The 18804-nt window shown below is 42.0% G+C and overlaps 1 protein-coding gene across 1 annotated transcript in view; it reads left to right on the top strand.

Moving 5' to 3' along the window:
- The window catches only part of pde6a (phosphodiesterase 6A, cGMP-specific, rod, alpha), a 49130-nt gene that overhangs the window by 15772 nt on the left and 14554 nt on the right, over positions 1-18804 (top strand). The window contains exons 4-15 of the mRNA XM_067995842.1: positions 1098-1238; positions 1350-1424; positions 1506-1570; positions 4403-4469; positions 4634-4681; positions 4842-4991; positions 5071-5214; positions 6084-6149; positions 6870-7016; positions 8353-8460; positions 14810-14919; positions 15023-15110. Coding sequence (XP_067851943.1) covers positions 1098-1238; positions 1350-1424; positions 1506-1570; positions 4403-4469; positions 4634-4681; positions 4842-4991; positions 5071-5214; positions 6084-6149; positions 6870-7016; positions 8353-8460; positions 14810-14919; positions 15023-15110 — 1209 coding nt within the window. The remainder of the gene's footprint in view (positions 1-1097; positions 1239-1349; positions 1425-1505; positions 1571-4402; positions 4470-4633; positions 4682-4841; positions 4992-5070; positions 5215-6083; positions 6150-6869; positions 7017-8352; positions 8461-14809; positions 14920-15022; positions 15111-18804) is intronic.

Here is an 18804-nt window from a genome sequence, read left to right as displayed (position 1 = left end):
TCCTCTGCCCCTCTACTCCATTTATGGTGTGCTTCCTTTCTCTATTCTTAAATCTAAAATGTATTACTTCACATGTCTCTACACTGAATTGCAGCAGCCGCCTATTTTCCTATCCTGCTTAATTAACTATATCCTCCTGCAGTTATTCTTGGTCCTTGTCACAATACCCCAATTGGGTGTCATTATAAAATGTTTGTATTGTTCCCTCAATTCTTAAATCCAGATCATTGATTTATATAGCAAAAAAGAGCAGCCATATTATAGCAACGACTAGCAATCAATACTGTTGACTTACTGTTTCTTTGCCAGAAGACAGCTGTTTACACAGAATTACATAGAACATACAGCACTGAAACAGACCATTCAGCCCAACAGGTCCATGCCGGTGTTTATGCTCCACATGAGCCCCCTTCTTCCCTACTTCATCTAACCCTATCAGCGTATCTTTCTATTCCTTTCTCCCTCATGTGTTTACCTAGCATCCCCTTAAATACATCTATGCTAGTCGCCTCAACTACTCCTTGTGGTAGCGAGTTCCACATTCTAACTACTCTCCGACTAAAGAAATTTCTCCTGAATTCCCTATTGGATTTATTAGTGACTATCTTATATTTATGGCCCCTAGTTCTGGTCTCCCCCACAAGTGGAAACATAATTTCCAAGTTACCTTATAAACTCTTTCATAATCTTAAAGATTTCTATCAGGTCACCCCTCAGTCTTCTTTCTAGAGAAAAGAACCCCAGCCTGCTTCATCTTTCCCGATAGCTGTAACCTCTCAGGTCTGGTATCATTTTAGTAAATCTTTTTTGCACCTTCTCCAGTGCCTCTATATCTTTTTTTATAATTTGGAGACCAGAACTGTTCCCAGTACTCCAAGTGTGATCTCACCAAGGTTCTATACAAGTTTAACATACCTTCTCTGCTTTTCAATTCTATCCCTCTGGAAATCAATCCCAGTGCTTGATTTGCTTTCCCGGTGTTACAATCAGCATATGTCTTACCAGTTAAATCTTTTGAACTTTCAGTCTTGAATATTACAGAAAATCTGTTAATGTTCCTATATATACAATAAAATCCACATGCATTTATTCTACAGGTTCTTTTATGGTCTGCAAGCAAAGTATTTGAAGAACTTACTGACATTGAGCGACAGTTTCACAAAGCCCTTTACACTGTGCGAGCCTTTTTAAACTGTGATAGATACTCCGTTGCACTTCTAGACATGACAAAGGAGAAGGTTTTGTATTTTCTACATTAATGTACTTCAAATATCAAGTCATTGACATGATTATGCAATAATGTACAAATAATTTCCTTTTTATTTTGTTTTTATTCATTTTAACTGTAGGAATTTTTTGATCTCTGGCCAGTACAAATGGGTGAAGTACCACCATATGATGGTCCAAGAACTACAGATGGAAGGGTATGCTTTACTATTAGTTTCATTCATAATTTACTGCTATTGTTTCAACATTTTCATTCTTACATGTTTTTTTATCCCTAGGAAATAAACTTCTACAAAATAATTGATTACATCCTTCATGGAAAAGAAGAAATTAAAGTCATCCCGTAAGTCTTTGTTTAAAAAAAGGTTGAGAAAGGGATATACTTCTGAATCAATGCAATTTACTTCTCATGTACACATTTAGAATCCCAGAAAAAGAAAGGGAAGAAATGGAAGGAGAAAAGCAAATGGATTCGGTTGTTCAGATATTTAGAATGGAATCTTGTTTAGAATTTCCCTTCAATTTCTGGGACACCAGGGCCCCACCTAGTTCACATGTTGCATTCTTTAAGTATGAAACAAGGAGAAAGAACAAGACCACCTGTCAACATATGGGTAGCTGGACTTTTTTGGAGTTCAGTGATTGGTTTAATTGTTGTATTTATAGGGCAGGAATTCAAACAAATTATAAGGTTTTTATTGTTGGGATGGGAAGCTATAGATGTAATGCAGATGGACTAAGTGACTAACGATTGTCACTAATCCAACTGTTATCATTTGGTATTGTCTATACCGAATAACATGAAATCGACACAGTAATCTAAGGGTATGAAAGTCATCTTCCATAACTCAATTTCATGACCTCTTCTTAAAACAATGTTTGTCACAGTGTGGCTATTCTGTAATAAAATTATATTGTTAAATCAACAGACAGGTTCTGGATACTTAAGGTAAATTTATTATTTTAATAAGGATACACAGGATCTGTACTTGGAACTATTATACAGTGTGCTTTTATTGAGTATGGGCCAGGTTTTTAGGCAGTTTGGGGGAATTCCAAATAAGCTTGTAAACTTTATTGGCAGGGGTATAGTAGTGTAGTGGTTATGTACTAGACTACCAAACCAGACATTATAAGGTCACAATCCCACCATAGCAAGTTGTGAAAGTGAATTTAATAAATCTGGTAATTTATGGGCTGGCACCAGCAAAAATGACCTCAACAGCTGCTGGATTGTCATAAAAAAATCTATCTGGGTCATAAATGTCCTTCAGGGCAGGGAACCTAGCACTCCTACTTGGTCTGGCCTATACATGGTTCCCGTCCCACACTATGTGGTTGATCCTCAGGGTAACTAGGGATTGTTAATAAATGCTGTATTACCCAAATTCAAAGAACATATATAATTTTTAAAAACTTTAAACGAAAGAGTAATTTTAAAACATTTTTTAATTAATAGGCACATTGCAGGAAATTGCTATCAATCCCCTTCCATTGCCATCCATTCTCCTTGCCTCTCCCTTTCATTGTCAATGTTTTTAATGTCAGCCTAGACTAGTAGGACTGTTGCCTTGAGTCAGAAGGTTGTGGGTTCAAGTCCCACTCCAGGGAGTTGTGGGAGTTGTGCATTTCAATGCAATACTGAGGGAGTGCTGCATTGTCAGAGGTGCTGTCTTTCAAGTGAGATGTTAACTGAGACCCCATCTGCTCTCTCAGGTGACATAAAAGATCCCATGGCACTATTTTAAGAAAAGTAGGGCAGTTCATTTGTATCCTGTCCAACATTTATTCCTCTACCAACATCACTAAAACAAATTATCTGGCCATGTTTCTAACTGTTGGTGGGACCTTATTGTGTGCAAATTGGCTACCATGTTTGTCTATATTACAACATTGATTACACTTCAAATGTACTTCATTTGGCTGTGAAGCACTTTGGGATATCCTGAGGATGTGAAAAGTCTTATATAAATGTGTATTTCTTTCTTTTTTTATTTCATCTACTTGTTCCTTCCCTCTCTCCTTCATTGCTTTCCATTTTCTCCCCTCTCTCACCTTCATTCTGAAAAATAGAAGAGCTGTTGAGACTGCTGAAATTTATTCAAGTCCAAACAAATTAAAATCAGAATGTTGATCTGTGATAGTTTCTCCCTTCCCCTTCATTTCAATCATTTTCCATTTCCCTGTCCCCTTTATTACAATCTATATCCCCCTTCCCTCTCACAGGAAGAGTCAGTTTTTGGTTATCTTGGAGGCATGTATGGTGCAGGAATGGAATTTGATTACAGCTGAAGCTGGGGGAGGCCCTATAAAGGAATCGTTTTGGCCCTTACCTTTAGATGAGAATAGTTAAGTCTGTAATGCAGACGGAAACATCATTAACTCAATTTACTTAGGCTTGATGCTTACTGGGAAAATTGGAGGGACACTAATTATGGGGCCAATGTTGGCACTGGGTGTGCACTCCATGCACCTTAGTCCTTGTCCCCCAGTATCACCACCTATACCCCTGGGCTGTAGCAAATACAATTGAAATTATCTAAATATTTTTAGTATGAGGTACCCTCCATGCTTTTTAATTAATAAATTAATCAATTTATTTGAAGCAATTTAAAAAAATAAGAATAGCATTTTGAAAATAGCAACAACAAAAAAAAGAAGCCCGAGATTCTAATTTCAAAATGAACAATTAACTACTCAGATAGGGCAAATTTTTCATCAATTATTTCTAACAAAGTTGAATAGGGATGGAAGGAGACCTATGACAGTAGACTAGGGCTGTCCTTCTCTCCAATTTTTCTTCCTCCTCATGGCAAGATTGCTGAGACCAGCAACTCTGCAAAGTGAAGGATGAAATGATATCCTATGTTGATATAAAAGAATGTTTGTTAGAATTTGTTTTTTACTTTGAGATGGGATTTATAGTTTTTGAGATACTATCAAGTAAATACTGAATTTTCTTTACAGATGCTGTCTGCATTTTATGTTTTTGTTTCAGATTTCCAGCAATCACAGTTTTTTTTCTTTTTCTTGTTAAATATTGGATTTGTTTGTCATTACTTTATTTAGGCATTTACTTGTAACAATGCCAATGCATCACTTACAAAGAAAATAATTGCGACTACCATTTCAAGCTAAACCTTTTTGTCTAATTTGGGTGATTTTTTTTCTTCAGGAACCCTCCTGCAGACCATTGGGCCCTAGTTAGTGGACTGCCAACATATGTTGCAGAAACTAGTCTTGTAAGTGTTGTAATCCTAGAGCATGTACAACAGTATTTTGCTGTGCTTTGGCACTATATAAATGCAAGTTGTTGCTACAATGCAAGTTGTCTACTATTAAAGTAAAGTAGAATGAATTAGGACTAAGGGGAAAAATATCTATATTTCATGTGTTGTTTTCCCAGATATGCAACATTATGAATACAGCTGCAGATGAATTATTTGAATTTCAGGTAGGAAACCGTGAAAGAAAATGTTTCTTTATAAAAATACTGATGCTTACCTGGAGAGACAGATCCAAAATGAAAGTACATATATAATTTCCTTAGATACATTGCATTAGCCACAAAAACCCTGTATGTCTCTTAATCAAATTCTGTATAACATTTACAGACCGAGCCACTTGATAATTTGGGATGGACAATTAAGAATGTGCTGTCACTGCCAATAGTAAACAAGAAAGAGGAAATTGTTGGAGTTGCCACCTTTTACAACAGGAAGGATGGAAAACCATTTGATGACATGGATGAAACGCTGATGGAAGTAAGGTTGAATGAAGTACCTATAGAATCCCAAACAGGCTACAGAAAGCTACATATTGACAACTCTTTATCTTTTACAGGCCTTGACACAGTTCCTTGGGTGGTCTGTTTTGAACACTGATACATATGACAAGATGAACAAGCTAGAAAACAGGAAAGACATTGCCCAAGACATGGTGAACTATCATGTTAAATGCTCCAAAGATGATATACAGGACATCCTGGTATGTTGGAATAATATTGATGACCTATGATTTCTTTAGAAATATTATGTAATATTGGGCCAGAACTTGCTGAAAAAATAATGAACAACACATGCTGTTATTAATGTGGAAAATCAGCCAGCAAGTTCAGAGGATGAAGCGATATGCCATGAGTTACGGATCTCTGGAACTTGCTGGATGATTTACGCCGCTCTGCCGTTTGCTTTGCACAAATAGCATCTCGCCTTTAGTCTTTCCATTATTTTTAAGAACTTGCTGGATTTGCACATTAATTGCCCATTAAACTCGCCAAGAAAGTTAAGTCTGGTAATTAATAGTGTAAGCACCCTTTTAACGATGTGATAATTGTAAATGACTGCCAATCAACCTCTCTGACCCAGAAAGTGAACAATTTAAACTGTGAAGTTTCATTCCTTCAGGTAGTGAATTGTTGGAGATTTTAAAAATGTCAAGTTTTATTTTTTTTTCTTACTTTTCCTTTCTGTCTCTTTTTTCTCTCTCTCTTAATCCAATCTTTCTTTCCGTCTCTTTATTTCTCTTTCTGTAACTGATTTGAATCTAATTTGCCCACTCCAACTCAACCTCCTTCTCAGTCTTTCCTCTGTTTATTTCTCAATCCTTATATCTCATTGATTAAGGAGATAAACCGTTGGTCCCACCATTCACCAAGGCCCCAGATGTCCCATTGCCTTTGCCATACTATTATCGGCTCGCACTTCCAGCAAGTTAGGGCGCAGGAAAATGTCTAACTAATGGCACACGCTGTAAGAAGCCCTGGTCCAGCAAGTTCCGGCCCATTGAAATTACATTTCCTTCATTTTTAAGATTTTGAAAATAAATCACTAACACCGTATCACTAAACTTATCAGAAAACCAGAGAAAACTTTGATAGAGAACCAGATGAATGTGAAGAAGAAGAACTTCGTGAACTATTGGTGAGTAGATGGTGTTGCAGCTAAGACTGCACAACTATTCTGTATTTCTGTTATTTTTTAAGATGATGAACTTTTTTTGTATTGAATAAATAAAAATAGACTGAAAAAAACATACTGAACAAAAATGCAGTTTTAAGAATAGTTGCAATGATTATTCAAAATAATGGGTTCCAGTGATTATCTATATACATACTTAATTTTTTTGTTAAAAGGTATTTTCTCCCTTCCCCTTCTGAGAACTTGCCCCCATCCACTTGCCAAGGACAGTCTCCAAAAAAGTGAACAGGTGGGTAGCCTGCTCTCAGATTCCACCATTGCTTTCTGAAGTGGCCACTTGAAGGTGTGCAAGTGAGCTTAAGGTGACTGTCCCTCTGATTTGCCTCCCTTCCCTGGAGCAGTGCTTCAACTGTGCTTGATGTCTCCTCACAACTCAGCATGCAGGAGACTTCAGGCATAAGCCTGTATTTTATCATACTGTGATGCAGCATGCCAAGGCGCCCATAGGTTTCTCTCTATCTATCTAGCTATACATGCCTGGAATTTTAGGGGTTTTCCTGATCTCCCGCCATAACCCCACAGAAATGTGTAAATGGCTGTTTATGTCATTTTTACAGGGTTTCCGCAAAAGTAATAGCAGAAGATTGGGACAAGCCCTGCAGAAATTCCACCCATTATTCCACCTATTATTATTCACCTCTTTGTTTTATTTTATTTTTAAAGGAAGAAGAACTTCCAGATGCTGAGGAAGCAGAAATCTATGAATTTCACTTTTGTGATTTTGAGTGGTCTCCACTGGGTCTTGTGAAATGTGGAATCCAGATGTATTATGAACTTGGTGTGGTTGATAAGTTCCACATACCACAGGAGGTAAGTAATTGTACATACCTACATTGCATACCAATTAAACTTATGTCTTGGCTTTACTGTTATTTATGTGATAAAATAAGTGGTATTAATCCATCACTGTGAGATACAAAAATCATCCTGTTGAAAAATACCACCATCTAAAGTGTATATTTTGTAAGATCCTGTGCCTTAGCAGACTATAATTGTAACCTTTCTCTTCAGTAAGGATTCTGCTACATAATAATTGAAATATAATCAATTTCTTTTTAATCTTTGCAATGTGAGAGGAAATGGCTGAATTTCACCATTGGCTGTTCTTCAGTTAATATCATTGGTAGCTATCTCCAAGTCGAGATCAGTTGAAGCACATGATAAATGCCTAGATTAATGATGTAAAAAGGGTACTTCACTCTGTATACTTCATACACTTTTAATTTTTATGGCAATGAAATGTCATTTTTGTATTTCTGCAAAAGATTTCTGGTAAGTTCTGGTATGTGCCTGGATTTTCCTCTGTTATTCCACCAGAAATCAGGCAAGAGTTTGAGGGAAACAATAGGGAAAACCAGGCAGCGGGGCCTACTGCTGCCCCCAAAATCCAAACTTGATTTCCCTCCCTCCTCCCCAAGCCAGGACCGCTGCTGACTGTTCCTTCACTGCCTATCTCATGCAAATGCGGGTGATGAAGCGGGGCCCAGGTTCCCAGCCCATTTCCCCCCTGTCCAACCCACTCACTGCTGTTCCCTAGGACTGCTTGGTGAAGATGGTGGTAGATCTTGGGGGAAGTGACAGTAATGGGTCCCAAATGTTGTAAGTTGAGGGAAAGGGCCGAGTAGAGGTTTCCTCTTCTCTATCAGATCCCTTACCTGCTGGTGGTCTCAGTCTTAGTGAAAAATGTATTAGTCTTCAGGACTCTTGTGGCCCTCTTTAATATTTCCTTGCACCTCTTCTAGTGCCGCAGAGGTGGTCCTGCCTCTGTACCACCTTGATTTTCCTGGGGGCCACTAGCAGGAACTGACTGGGAGCCCACCATGAATGCATTATGACCTGTAACCCAGGAAACTGGCCGGGGTTGGGGAACAGTTGGACAGTAGGCAAAAGTCCTGCCATGACTCTGTAAGAAACACCTTACATTTAAAGAGCATCTTTTATAACCTCAAGACATCCCAAAGTACTTCACAGCCAATTAAATACTTTTGACTTGTAGTCACCATTGAAACGTAGCAATGGATTAAGGGAAATCCAGCCCATACAATTCAATAGGAAATAGCTTAGTGTTTTGGAAAAATGATCACTTATCTAAAAACTAATGATTTATTGTGATTAAAGTAGTGACAAAATCTTTGCCATGCTGCAGGTACTGGTCCGTTTCATTTATACTCTAAGTAAAGGATACAGAAAAATCACCTATCACAACTGGCGGCATGGGTTCAATGTTGGACACACCATGTTTACGCTGCTCATGGTAAGTATCTGTCTTGCTAGTTCTCCAGGTGAAATCATTTTTATTTTAGTCCATCCAACCTGAATTAAATCACTAACTGTGAAATGCAAAGGGCAACACTGTAATTGGTGATTTTCATAAAGTTTTCAATAACTTTCCAATCATCAGTGTTCCTACTTGTAAATGGCCATTACAGTTTTCAGTTTGTAATCATTATTCATTGAAACCTCACATTATGATAATTTATCATGCTATTCCAAATTCCAGTTCCCTGTCACCATTAAATATCATATTCTTATAAAGCTCATTCATTGCATAATGTTTCAGTTGGGTAACCTGATTTCCCAACATGCTCCCAATCATGTGGGAGAGGCACCAAGTGGAAAAAAAGTTACATCCACAAATGGAGGACTGGAAAATTGACAATCAATTCATGAAATTCTCATGCGCCTTCCAGATGTTGATTTCAGAATAGTGTTATCAAATGTATGAGAACTTCATACCTTTTGACTGAGGAATAAAATCATGAAGAATTGGAGGGAAAAAGCCGACAAAATGGGCAGGGGGAAATAAATAATTGAACGCAGTTTTAGTGTTGGTTATCATGTGGCTGACTGTGCATAACAGAACATTAAATTAGGCATAGGAACAAAGGAACAGGAGTAGGCCATTTAGCCCCTTGAGCCTGTTCCACCGTTCAGTGAGATCACGGCTGATCTGTGACCTAACTCCATATATCCACGTCGGCCCCATATCCCTTAATACCTTTGGTTAACAAAAATCTATCAATCTCAGATTTAAATTGAGCTAGCATCAACTGCCATTTGCAGAAGAGAGTTCCAAATTTCTACCACATTTTGCGTGCAGAAGTGTTTCCTAACTTCAATCCTGAAAGCCCTGGCTCTAATTTTTAGGCTTTGTCCCCTAGTCCTAGACTCCCCAACCAACGGAAATAGTTTCTCTCTATCTACCCTATCAGTTCCCCTTAATATCTTGAAAACTTCGATCAAATCAAACTTAATCTTCTAAATCCCAGTGACTACAAACCTAGTTTGTGTAATCTCTCTTTGTAATTTAACCTTTGGAGTCCAGATATCATTCTAGTAAATCTGCGTTGCACTCCCTCCAAGACCAGTATATCCTTCCTAAGGTGTGGTGCCCAGAACTGAACACAGTATTCCAGGTGTTGTCTAACCAGGGCTTTGTATAGCTGTAGCATAACTTCTACCCTCTTGTATAACAGTCCTCTAGATATAAAGGCCAGGATTCCATTAGCCTTTTTTTATTATTTTCTATACCTTTTTTTTATTCGTTCATGGGATGTGGGCATCACTGGCAAGGCCAGCAATTATGGCCCATCCCTAATTGCCCTTGAGAAGGTGGTGGTGAGCCGCCTTCTTGAACTGCTGTAGTCTGTGTGGTGAAGGTTCTCCTACAGTGCTGTTAGGTAGGGAGTTCCAGGATTTTGACGCAGCGATGATGAAGGAACGGCGATATATTTCCAGATGGTGTGTGACTTGGAGGGGAACGTGCAGGTGGTGTTGTTCCCATGTGCCTGCTGCCCTTGTCCTTCTAGGTGGTAGAGGTTGCGGGTTTGGGAGGTGCTGTCGAAGAAGCCTTGGCGAGTTGCTGCAGTGCATCCTGTGGATGGTACACACTGCAGCCACGTTGCGACGGTGGTGAAACATAGAAACATACAAAAATAGGAGCAAGAGTAGGCCATTCGGCTCTCCAGGCCTGCTCCGCAATTCAAAATGATCATGGCTGATCGTCTAACTCAGTACCCTGTTCCCGCTTTTTCCACATAGCCCTTGATCCCTTTAGCATTAAGAAATATATCTATCTCCTTCTTGAATTCATCTAATGACTTGGCCTCCATGGCCTTCTGTTGTAGAGAATTCCACAGGTTCACCACTCTCTGAGTGAAGAAATTTCTCCTCATCTCGGTTGTAAATGGCATACCCCGTATCCTGAGACTGTGGCCCCTGGTTCTGGACTCCCTATCCATCGGGAACATCCGTCCTGCAACTAGTCTGTCTAGCCCTGTTAGAATTTTATATGTTTCGATGAGATCACCTCTCATTCTTCTAAACTCTAGTGAATATAGGCCTAGTCGACCCAATCTCTCCTCATACATCAGTCCTGCCATCCCAGGAATCAGTCTGGTAAACCTTCATTGCACTCACTCCATGGCAAGGACATCCTTCCTCAGATAAGGAGACCAAAACTGCACACAATACTCCAGATGTGGTCTCACCAAGGCCCTGTATAACTGCAGTAAGACATCTCTGCTCCTGTACTGAAAGGGATTGAATGTTTAGGGTGGTGGATGGGGTGCCAATCAAGGGGCTGCTTTGTCCTGGATGGTGTTGAGCTTCTTGAGTGTTGTTGGAGCTGCACTCATCCAGGCAACTGGAAAGTATTCCATCACACTCCTGACTTGTGCCTTGAAGATAGTGGAAAGGCTTTGGGGATCAGGAGGTGAGTCACTCGCCACAGAATACCCAGCATCTGACCTGCCCTTGTAGCCACAGTATTTATGTGGCTGGTCCAGTTAAGTTTCTGGTCAATGGTGACCCCCAGGATGTTGATGGTGAGGGATTTTGCGATGGTAATGCCGTTGAATGTCAAGGGGAGGTGGTTAGACTCTCTGTTGTTGGAGATGGTCATTGCCTGGCACTTGTCTGGCGTGAATGTTACTTGCCACTTATCAGCCCAAGCCTGGATGTTATCCAGGTCTTGCTGCATGCGGGCATGGACTGCTTCATTATCTGAGGGGTTGCGAATGCAACTGAACACTGTGCAATCATCAGCGAACAGACCCATTTCTGACCTTATGATGGAGGGAAGGTCATTGATGAAGCAGCTGAAGATGGTTGGACCTAGGACTCTGCCTGAGGAAGTCCTGCAGCAGTGTCCTGGAGCTGAGATGATTGGCCTCCAACAACCACTATCATCTTCCTTTGTGCTCGGTATGACTCCAGCCACTGGAGAGTTTTCCCCCTGATTCCCATTGACTTCAGTTTTACTAGGGCTCCTTGGTGCCACACTCGGTCAAATGCTGCCTTGATGTTAAGGGCAGTCACTCTCACCTCACCTCTGGAATTCAGCTCTTTTGTCCATGTTTGGACCAAGGCTGTAATGAGGTCTGGAGCCGAGTGGTCCTGGCAGAACCCAAACTGAGCATCGGTGAGCAGGTTATTGGTGAGTAAGTGCCGCTTGATAGCACTGTTGATGACACCTTCCATCACTTTGCTTATGATTGAGAGTAGACTGATGGGGCGGCAATTGGCTGGATTGGATTTGTCCTGCTTTTTTTGGACAGGACATACCTGGGCAATTTTCCAAATTTTCGGGTAGATGCCAGTGTTGTAGCTTTACCAGAACAGTTTGGCTTGAGGCACGGCTAGTTCTGGAGCACAAGTCTTCAGCACTACAGCCGGGATGTTGTCGGGGCCCATAGCCTTTGCTGTATCCAGTGCACTCAGCCGTTTCTTGATATCACGTGGAGTGAATCGAACTGGCTGAAGACTGGCTTCTGTGATGGTGGGGATATCGGGAGGAGGCCGAGATGGATCATCTACTCTGCACTTCTGGCTGAAGATGAAAAATATCCATCACATTCTAATGATCTATGTACATGGACCCCTAAGTCTCTTTGGTCATCCACTGTCTCAAGCTTTTCACCATTTAGAAAGTACTCTGATCTATCCTTTTTAGGTCCAAAGTGGATAACCTCACACTTGCCTACATTGAAATCCATTTGCCACGGTTTTGCCCATTCACTTAATCTATTAATATCTCTCTGTAATTTTATGCTTCCATCTACACTGCGTACAATGCTGCCTATCTTTGTGTCATTGGCAATTTTGGATATGTGGCTCTCTATCCCGTCATCTAATTCGTTGATAAATACAGTGACTAGTTAAGGCCCCAGCACAGATCCCTGTGGGACACCACTAGTCACATCCTGCCAATTTGAGTACCTGCCCATTATCCCTACTCTCTGTTTCCTGCCGCTCAGCCAATTTCCCAATCAGGTCAATAATTTGCCCTCAAATCCATGAGCTTCAATTTTAGCTCACAGTCTCTTATGATGGACTTTATCAAATGCCTTCTAGAAGTCCATATAAACAATATCCATAGACATTCCCCTGTCCACTACTTTTGTCACCTCTTCAAAAAATTAAATCAGGTTCGTCAGGCATGACCTACCCTTTACAAATCCATGCTGGCTCTCTCTGATCAGCTGAAAATTTTCAAGGTGTTCATTTACTCTATCCTTAATTATAGACTCTAGTAATTTCCCAACAACAGATGTTAGGCTAACTGCTCTATAATTCCCTGGTTTCTCTCTCTCACCTTTCTTAAATAGCAGAGTGACATTGCAATTTTCCAATGTAAAGTAACGGTTACTGAATCAAGAGAACTTTGGAAGATTATAGGGCTTCTGCAATGTTCTCATCTACTTTCTTTAAAACACTGGGATGGAAATCATCAGGTCCTGGGGATTGGTCACTCTTTAGTGCTGAAATCCGTTCTGCCTGAATCCTGCCTATTTTCGACCCTGGTGTATTTCCAGGTCAGCTCTGGTGCGAGCAGTGTTAAGTCCTATTTGATGCAGATGGAAACTTTGTTTGATTATTAAGGAGGGGGTCGAGACATTCCAAATGCAATGTCCTGGTGTGAAGGCATGCAGGATGTCTCTTCCAAGTCACACTTAGGAACCTGACAGATAGGTCAGGCAGGGGGATCATCTAAATGGCAGAGTAATAATTTCTAGGCCATTCCTGGCTAGTTTTGTTATTTTTTTTTTGTCTGCTTACTGATCCACAACTCAGCATGGGGCAGTCTTGGGAGCTAGCCCTTTTTAGGCAATCTTTGCAAAAAAAAAAAACACATCTTAAGATAACTCATGTTCAAGTTCTTTCCATGAAAAAAAGGATATGCTTGAATACTCATGCCGTCACTTACCTTGGCCGATCTCGTGAGATCAGCAAATGTTTGTGGCACTGTTCTTCACAACACAGCCCAATGGGAGATCAAGGGAGAGATCAGCTCTAATCCCTCATTAGAAGGATATATTGGAGATCTTTCACCATAGAGATATTCTAGGCCAACAGTAAAGGATAAATTTTACAAGGCTTCACGTAACAGGTGGGGCCTCGCATACAATCAGCACATACCAGAAATTTCTCCTCTCAGGAAAAATATATCACTCAAATCCTCAATACAGACACACATGATACTCTGAATAATATCACAAAAGTCATTTCCCGAAATCTAAAACAAGCCTGTAGACAATAATTGCATTAACAATTTTTTTACCGAATACTCAGCTTTAGTCATAGTTTGGTACTGGAACCTGCATCCATTGGAACTTGCAGGTGTCATAAGGCTTTCCAATAGTTCAAAATGGTAAATTTACTAAAGTCAAATCGATCTATTCCCTAATAATTGTCTAAATAAATGTCTCTAATCTACTAGGAATGTAATTACCAGAGAATTCAGAATAACATCAGACAAATTAAATTTATTATCTAAAATGCAAAATTCAAATTGGTGGTTATTTGTTCATACACACCTGTTTAAAACAAATAGGAAGGATTTGCATTAGAATGAAAGGGAAACAATAAAACTGTGGAGTCTCATTTCTTCAGGTAGTAAATTGTTCTTATAGGTTTTTAAAATATAAAATTTTAAATGTTTACATTTTTTTCTTACTTTTCCTTTCTGTCTCCTTTTTCTCTCTCTTAATCCAATCTTTCTTTATTTCTCTTTCTGTACCTAATTTGACTAATTCACCTTATTTCCTTCTCTGTCATTCCTCTGTTTCTTTATCTTTAAATCTCATTGGTTAAGGAGATAGACTATTGGTCCTGTCATTCACCAAGGTCCCAGATGCCCTACTGTGGTCAGCCGTGGCTCAGTGGGTAACGCTCTCACCTCAGACTCAGAAGGCTGTGGGTTCAAGTCCCACTGCAGAGACTTGAACACAAAATCCAAGGAAACACTCCCTGTGCAGTACTGAGGGAACCCCTGTCCTACAGCTGAGCCTGGTCTTCAATTGTCTTGGTATTTCCCTGCCATTGGGCCAAGGCCTGGGACCAGGTGGTGATTGGTGTGCAACAACCACCCCATGTTAAAAGAATCTCATGCATAGGCATCTTCCACCCCAATCTCCCAGAGTGGAAGCAAATCATCCTTGACCCTGAGGGACTGCTGAGAGAGAGATGCCTCAACCTCATTTCTGCACTGTTATCAGCACAAAACATTTTGAGGAAAATAATCTAACTAATGGGGCATGTCACGAGATGCCCCGCTGCAGCAAATTCTGGCCATTAACACTGCCCTATGAACTTCTTTTTAGACTGGACAACTAAAGCGTTACTACACAGATCTGGAGGCATTTGCTATGTTGACAGCTGCATTTTGCCATGACATTGATCACAGAGGAACAAACAACCTCTATCAAATGAAGTGAGTAACCACTACTAAAGACAGTAGTCATGTGTTATTGTACTTATTGTGACAAGTTACTATAAGAAAGACTCTTATTAATTATATTTCGTAAATCCAATAGGTCACAGGACCCACTGGCAAGACTTCATGGTTCGTCCATTTTGGAGCGACATCACTTGGAGTTTAGTAAAACCCTGCTCCAAGATGATGTAAGTCATAATTGTGTTAATCCCCACCCATCCCAAGAATTCAGAAGGAAAAGCAAGAAATGAAAACAGAAAATGCTGGAAATACTCAGCAAGTCAGGCAGCATCTGCGGAGAAAGAAACAGAGTTAAAGTTTCAAGTCGATGAGCTTTCGTTAGAACTGGAAGAAGTTAAAGATTTAATAGTTTTTAAGCAAGTACGGTGAGAAGGGATGGTGGGAATCCATATGGGTCCTAGCTATGCCTGCCTTTTTGTGGGATACGTGGAACATTTTTTGTTCCAGTCCTACTCAGGTCCCCGCCCTCACCTCTTATTCTGGAACAGTGATGACTGTATCGGTGCTGTTTCCAACTCTCGCCCCGAACTGGAAAATTTCATCAACTTTGCTTCCAATTTCCACCCTTCCCTCGCCTTCACATGGTCCATCTCCGACTCTTCCCTACCCTTCCTCAACTTCTCTATCTCCATTTCTGGGGTTAGGCTGTCAACCAATATCTACTATAAGCACACTGACTCCCACAGCTACCTTGATTACACTTCCTCCCACCCCACTTCCTTTAAGGACTCTATTCCCTTCTCCCAGGGTCTCCGTCTCTGTCGCATCTGTTCTGACGATTCCTCCTTCCTCACCAGTCCTTCCGATATGTCTTCCTTTTTCCTCAACTGAGGATTCCCCTCCACTGCAGTTGACAGGGCCCGCGACTGTTTCTGTCCCATTTCCCGCATTTCTGCCCTCACCCCTGCCCCTCCCTCCCAGAAACATGATAGGGAACCCCTTGTCCTCACATTTCACCCCACCAGCCTCCATATTCAACATATCATCCTCTGCCATTTCCGCCACCTCCAGCGTGATCCCATCATCAAACACATCTTCCCCTCCCCTTTCAGCATTCCGAAGGGACCGCTAACTCTGCAAAACCCTGGTCCACTCTTCCATCATCTCCAACACCCGCTCTCCTTCCCACGGAACCTTCCCATGTGAGCGCAGGAGATGCAACACTTGCCCTTTCATCTCCTCCCTTCCCACTGTTCTGGGCTCCAAACACTCCTTCCAGGCGAAACAGCAATTTACTTGTGCTTCTTTCAATTTAGTATACTGTATTTGCTGCTTACAACGCGTTCTCCTCTACATTGGAGAGTCCGAATGCAGATTGGGTGATCTCTTTGCTGAACACCTCCACTCAGTCCACAAGCGTGACCCTGACCTGCCGGTCGTATGTCATTTTAATTCCCCATCCCACTCCCAATCTGACCTCTCTGTTCTCAGCCTCTTACACTGTTCCAATGAAGCTCAACGGAAGCTCGAGGAACAGCATCTCATCTTTCAATTGGGCACTTTACAATCTTCAAGACTCAACATTGATTTCAATAAATTGATCATAACCATTGCTCCCATTTTGTCAGACAGCAGGTGCTGGCAATGGTTCTGACGTTGCCATTTACAGCTCCTCTAGACCCATCTTTTGTTTCTTTATTTGTCCCATTAGCACCCTCCTTGCCTTGCACCATCATCCCTTTTGACATTTAATTACTCCTGCCCTCCACCCTATCAGAGACCTTCCCTTTTGTTCTTTCCTCCCCTCCCCTTCCTCCCCCTGCCCCACTTTATCTTCTTTTTAAATTCGTTCATGGGATGTGGGCGTCGCTGGCGAGGCCAGCATTTATTGCCCATCCCTAACTGCCCTTGAGAAGGTGGTGGTGAGCCGCCTTCTTGAACCGCTGCAGTCCATGTGGTGAAGGTTCTTCCAGAGTGCTGTTAGGAAGGGAGTTCCAGGATTTTGACCCAGCGATGATAAAGGAACGGCGATATATTTCTAAGTCGGGATGGTGTGTGACTTGGAGGGGAACGTGCAGGTGGTGTTGTTCCCATGTACCTGCTGCCCTTGTCCTTCTAGATGGTAGAGGTCGCGGGTTTGGGAGGTGCTGTTGAAGGAGCCTTGGCGAGTTGCTGCAGTGCATCATGTGGATGGTACACACTTTAGTCATAGTGCGCCAGTGGTGAAGGGAATGAATGTTTAGGGTGGTGGATGGGGTGCTAATCAAGTGGGCTGCTTTGTCCTGGATGGTGTCGAGATTCTTGAGTGCTGTTGGAGCTGCACTCATCCAGGCTAGTGGAGAGTATTCCATCACACTCCTGACTTGTGCCTTGTAGATGGTGGAAAGGCTTTGGAGAGTCAGGAGGTGAGTCACTCACCACAGAATACCCAGCCTGCGACCTGCTTTTGTAGCCACAGTATTTATGTGGCTGGTCCAGTTAAGTTTCTGGTCAGTGGTGACTCCCAGGATGTTGATGGTGGGGGATTCGGTGATGGTAATGCCGTTGAATGTCAAGGGGAGGTGGTTAGACTCTCTGTTGTTGGAGATGGTCATTGCCTGGCACTTGTCTGGCGCGAATGTTACTTGCCACTTATCAGCCCAAGCCTGGATGTTGTCCAGGTCTTGCTGCATGCGGGCATGGACTGCTCCATTATCTGAGGGGTTGCGAATGGAACTGAACGCTGTGCAATCATCAGCGAACATCCCCATTTCTGACCTTATGATGGAGGGAAGGTCATTGATGAAGCAGCTGAAGATGGTTGGGCCTACGACACTGCCCTGAGGAACTCCTGCAGCAATGCCCTGGGGCTGAGATGATTGGCCCCCAACAACCACTACCATCTTCCTTTGTGCTGGGTATGACTCCAACCACTGGAGAGTTTTCCCCCTGATTCCCATTGACTTCAATTTTACTAGGGTTCCTTGGTGCCACACTCGGTCAAATGCTGCCTTGATATCAAGGGCAGTCACTCTCACTTCACCTCTGGAATTCAGCTCTTTTGTCCATGTTTGGACCAAGGCTGTAATGAGGTCTGGAGCTGAGTGGTCCTGGCGGAACCCAAACTGAGCATCAGTGAGCTGGTTATTGGTGAGTAAGTGCCGCTTGATAGCACTGTCGACGACACCTTCCATCACTTTGCTGATGATTGAGAGTAGGCTGATGGGGCGGTAATTGGCTGGATTGGATTTGTTCTGCTTTTTGTGGACAGGACATACCTGGGCAATTTTCCACATTGTCGGGTAGATGCCAATGTTGTAGCTGTACTGGAACAGTTTGGCTAGAGGCGCAGCTAGTTCTGGAGCACAAGTCTTCAGCACGACAGCCGGGATGCTGTCGGGGCCCATAGCCTTTGCTGTATCCAGTGCACTCAGCCTTTTCTTGATATCACGTGGAGTGAATCGTATTGGCTGAAGACTGGCTTCTGTGATGGTGGGGATATCGGCTGGAGGCCGAGATGGATCATCCACTTGGCACTTGTGGCTGAAGATGGTTGCAAACGCTTCAGCCTTGTCTTTTGCACTCACATGCTGGACTCTGCCATCATTGAGGATGGGGATGTTTGCAGAGCCTCCTCCTCCCGTTAGTTGTTTAATTGTCCACCATCATTCACGACTGGATGTGGCAGGACTGCAGAGCTTTGATCTGATCCGGTGATTGTGGAATCGCTTAGCCCTGTCTATAGCATGTTGCCTCCGCTGTTTAGCATGCATGTAGTCCTGAGTTGTAGCTTGACCAGGTTGGCACCTCATTTTTAGGTATGCCTGGTGCTGCTCCTGGCATGCTCTTCTACACTCCTCATTGAACCAGGGTTGATCCCCTGGCTTGTTGGTGATGGTCGAGTGAGGAATATGGTGGGCCATGAGGTTGAAAATTGTGCTG

This window comes from Heptranchias perlo, chromosome 14, assembly GCF_035084215.1.
Source record: "Heptranchias perlo isolate sHepPer1 chromosome 14, sHepPer1.hap1, whole genome shotgun sequence".
Taxonomy (NCBI): Eukaryota; Metazoa; Chordata; class Chondrichthyes; order Hexanchiformes; family Hexanchidae; genus Heptranchias; species Heptranchias perlo.
The sequence above is the reverse complement of the archived record's forward strand: the minus strand, read 5'-3'. Positions and strand labels throughout refer to the sequence as shown.